Source organism: Rattus rattus, chromosome 16 (assembly GCF_011064425.1).
Source record: "Rattus rattus isolate New Zealand chromosome 16, Rrattus_CSIRO_v1, whole genome shotgun sequence".
Lineage (NCBI taxonomy): Eukaryota > Metazoa > Chordata > Mammalia > Rodentia > Muridae > Rattus > Rattus rattus.
This window is the reverse complement of record NC_046169.1, coordinates 7,706,793-7,711,295: the sequence shown is the minus strand read 5'-3', so window position 1 is coordinate 7,711,295 and position 4,503 is coordinate 7,706,793. Positions and strand designations below refer to the sequence as shown.

Here is a 4,503-nt window from a genome sequence, read left to right as displayed (position 1 = left end):
TCTGCCAGTTATGGGACAGAGGTTCTGCTTTCAGGGCGCAGTAGTTTTCCTACCTCTACAGGTCTTCAGCTGTTTCCTGTGGACCTGCTCTTGAGTTCCTGAGCAGGTCCTTGCAGCAGAAAAGATGGTCTTACCTGTGGACCCGAGGCTCAAGTTCGCTCGCGGGGTGCTGCCCACCGGCTCTCCGCGGCGGCAGCAACCAGGAAGATCTGCGCCGCCCCTTCCGGGAGGTTCCGTGCACCAGGGTTCCAGATATCTTTTGGTGTTTTCCTCTGGGATCAGTACTCTGTGCAGCATGCAGTTTCTTCTGGTTTCCCAGGTGTATCCGCCTCTCTGAAGGTTTAGTCTCCCTCCGGTTTATCTCTTCTTGATTTAACTTCGGTACCTGGTGTCTGTCTAGGAAATTGTCCATTTCCTGCAGACTTTCAAGTTTTGTTGAATATAGGCTTTTATAGTAAGATCTGATGGTTTTTTGAATTTTCTCTGAATCTGTAGTCATGTCTCCCTTTTCATTTCTGATTTTGTTAATTTGGACACACTCTCTGTGTCCTCTCGTTAGTCTGGCTAAGGGTTTGTCTATCATGTTGATTTTCTCAAAGAACCACCTTTTGGTTCTGTTGATTTTTTCTATGGTCCTTTTTGTTTCTACTTGGTTGATTTCAGCTCTGAGTTTGATTATTTCCTGTCTTCTACTCCTCCTGGGTGTATTTGCTTCTTTTTGTTCTAGAGCTTTTAGGTGTGCTGTCAAGCTGCTGACATATGCTCTCTCCTATTTCTTTCTGCAGGCACTCAGAGCTATGAGTTTTCCTCTTAGCACAGCTTTCATTGTGTCCCCTAAGTTTGGGTATGTTGTACCTTCATTTTCATTAAATTCTAAGAAATCTTTAATTTCTTTCTTTATTTCTTCCTTGACCAGGTTATCGTTCAACTTCCACGTATATGTTGGTGTTCTTCCCTTATTGTTATTGAATACCAGCTTTAGCCTGTGGTGGTCTGATAGCACGCATGGGATTATTTCTATCTTTCTGTACCTGTTGAGGCCCGTTTTTTGACCAATTATATGGTCAATTTTGGAGAAAGTATCGTGAGGAGCTGAGAAGAATGTATATCCTTTTGTTTTAGGATAGAATGTTCTATAATTATCTGTTAAGTCCATTTGGTTCATGACTTCTCTTAGTCTGTCTACGTCTCTGTTTAATTTCTGTTTCCATGATCTGTCCATTGATGAGAGTGGGGTGTTGAAATCTCCTACTATTATTGTGTGAGGTGCAATGTGTGTTTTGAGCTTTAGTAAGGTTTCTTTTGTGTATGTAGGTGCCCTTGTATTTGGGACATAGATATTTAGGATTGAGAGTTCATCTTGGTGGATTTTTCCTTTGATGAATATGAAGTGTCCTTCCTTATCTTTTTAATGTCTTTTAGTTGCAAATTGATTTTATCTGATATTAGAATGGCTACTCCAGCTTGCTTCTTCCACCATTTGCTTGGAAAGTTGTTTTCCAGCCTTTCATTCTGAGGTAGTGTCTGTCTTTGTCTCTGAGGTGTGTTTCCTGTAGGCAGCAGAATGCAGGGTCCTCACTGCATATCCAGTTTGTTAATCTATGTCTTTTTATTGGGGAGTTAAGACCATTGATGTTGAGAGATATTAAGGAAAAGTGATTATTGCTTCCTGTCATATTCATATTTGGATGTGAGGTTATGTTTGTGTGCTTTTCTTCTCTTTGTTTTGTTGCCAAGACTATTAGTTTCTTGCTTTTTCTAGGGTGTAGCTTGCCTCCTTATGTTGGGCTTTGCCATTTATTATCCTTTTAGGGCTGGATTTGTAGAAAGATATTGTGTAAATTTGGTTTTCTCATGGAATATCTTGGTTTCTCCATCTATGTTAATTGAGAGTTTTGCAGGATACAGTAACCTGGGCTGGCATTTGTGTTCTCTTAGGGTCTGTATAACATCTGTCCAGGATCTTCTGGCTTTCATAGTCTCTGGCGAGAGGTCTGGTGTGATTCTAATAGGTCTGCCTTTATATGTTACTTGACCTTTTTCCCTTAGTGCTTTTAATATTCTTTCTTTATTTTGTGCATTTGGTGTTTTGACTATTATGTGTCAGGAGGTGTTTCTTTTCTGGTCCAATCTATTTGGAGTTCTGTAGGCTTCTTGTATTCCTATGGGTATCTCTTTGTTTAGGTTAGGGAAGTTTTCTTGTATGATTTTGTTGAAGATATTACTGGTCCTTTGAGCTGGGAGTCTTCACTCTCTTCTATACCTATTATCCTTAGGTTTGATCTTCTCATTGAGTCCTGGATTTCCTGTATGTTTTGGATCAGTAGCTTTTTCAGCTTTACATTATCTTTGACAGTTGAATCAATGATTTCTATGGAATCTTCTGCTCCTGAGATTCTCTCTTCTATCTCTTGTATTCTGTTGGTGATGCTTGTATCTATGGCTCCTTGTCTATTCCTTTGGTTTTCTATATCCAGGGTTGTTTCCATGTGTTCTTTCTTGATTGCTTCTATTTCCATTTTTAATTCATTCAATTGTTTGATTGTGTTTTCCTGGAATTCTTTCAGGGATTTTTGCGATTCCTCTCTGTAGGCTTCTACTTCTTTATTTATGTTCTCTAAGGGAGTTCTTCATGTCTTTCTTGAAGTCATCCAGCATCATGATCAAATATGATTTTGAAACTAGATCTTGCTTTTCTGGTGTGTTTGGATAGTCCGTGTTTGCTTTGGTGGGAGAATTGGGCTCTGATGATGCCATGTAGTCTTGGTTTCTGTTGCTTGGGTTCCTGCGCTTGCCTCTTGCCATCAGATTATTTCTAGTGTTACTTTATTCTGCTATTTCTGATAGTGGCTAGACTGTCCTATAAGCCTGTGTGTCAGAAGTGCTGTAAACCTGTTTTCCTGTTTTCTTTCAGCCAGTTATGGGAACAGAGTGTTCTGCTTTCTGGCGTGTAGTTTTTCCTATCTACAGGTCTTCAGCTGTTCTTGTGGGCCTGTGTCTTGAGTTCACCAGGCAGGTCGCTTGGAGCAGGAAGGTTTGTCTTACCTGTGGTCCCGAGGCTCAAGTTTGCTTGTGGGGTGTTGCTTCTGTGGGGGCAGCAACCAGGAAGATCTGTGCCGCCCTTTCCAGGCGCTTCCGTGCACCAGGGTTCCAGATGGCATTTTGGTGTTTTCCTCTGGAGTCAGAGATGTGGGCAGAGTGTAGTCTGTAGTTTAAGAGTAGTGGTGAGATATGATCTGGGAGTTGGGGATTGTTAAGAGAGTTGAAATGTATTCTCTCATGGTTATCTTGCAAATTTCGAAACTAAAAATAAATTTTCAAGAGTTAAAAAATATTATATGTAGCAGAGAATAGCCTTGTTGGGGCACCAGTGTAAGGGGAAGCCCTAGGTCCTGCCAAGGTTGGACCCCCAGTGCAGGGGAATATGGGGGGGGCAAAGAGGGGGATGCATAGGAGGAATACCCATATTTGGGAGGGGGAGAGAAGGGAATGTGGGCTTATGGACAGGAAATTGGAAAGGGGAATAACCTTTGAAATGTAAGTAAAGAAATATACCTCATAAAAAATTCTAAAAACTATTGACATAAAAACTAAGAATATGATTAAAAATATTAAACATGTTTTACTCTACATCAGAATAGACCATAAGTAGTATAACCAGCATGAGTTTGTCTCAAGTCCTGAATACAGTAGATTTTCAATCCTTATTTTAAATAATGAACATTTAGATGCAAGCTCTCAACATCTAATTGACACAGCTTTTAGAATAAGGGAGAAATAATGTCACAATACATGATAATAAATGAAGCTTTTTCATTCTGCAAAGCATTATCATCCCCCAAAACAATTTTAAGATTTATTTATTTCATGTATATGACTATACTGTCACTGCCTTCAGACACAAAAGAAGAGAGCATCAGATCGCATTACAAATGTTTGTGATCCACCATGTGGTTGCTGCGATTTAATCTCAGGACCTCTGGAAGAGCAGTCAGTACTATTAACCTCTGAGCCATCTCTCTAGCCCAACACTTTTTGTTTGTTTGTTTGTTTATTTATTTATTTACTTTAATCTAGTGTTCTTGTTGGTTCACCCATTGCTTCTCAATATTCTTCTTCTGTTGCAGATACCTCTGAAATTAAGTAGACAGAGACTTTGTGGACCAGAAAAACCCATTGTTCTTAAGGTTGTGCCACGGGATGCAGTCATAACTGGAGCATGACTTTTCCTCAAGGAATTTTATTGGACTCTTAAGAAAGGCAGTGTCTAAGAACATTGAACTTATTAATTTACTTCAAGAATGAATTCCAGACAAAACTGGGGCTTAACTGACTGTTCTTGATGCATGGTTAATGAGTCAGTACATTTATTGATCTTTCTCAGTGTCTGTCTATACAAAGTACCATCTAATAAAAAGGAGACAATAAGTACATGACAGAACATGAAATTTACCGTTGCTGATTCTCATGGAACCACCTCTATCCACATCTGGTTGTCTTTGT

The 4,503-nt window shown here is 39.7% G+C and overlaps 1 protein-coding gene across 1 annotated transcript in view; it reads left to right on the top strand.

The window, feature by feature from the left end:
* The window catches only part of LOC116885864 (cytochrome P450 3A2-like), a 16,835-nt gene extending 12,612 nt beyond the window's left edge, over positions 1-4,223 (top strand). Inside the window, exon 7 of the mRNA XM_032887190.1 lies at positions 4,128-4,223. Within this exon, the coding sequence (XP_032743081.1) occupies positions 4,128-4,223 (96 nt within the window). The remainder of the gene's footprint in view (positions 1-4,127) is intronic.
* The last annotated feature ends 280 nt before the right edge of the window (positions 4,224-4,503 follow it).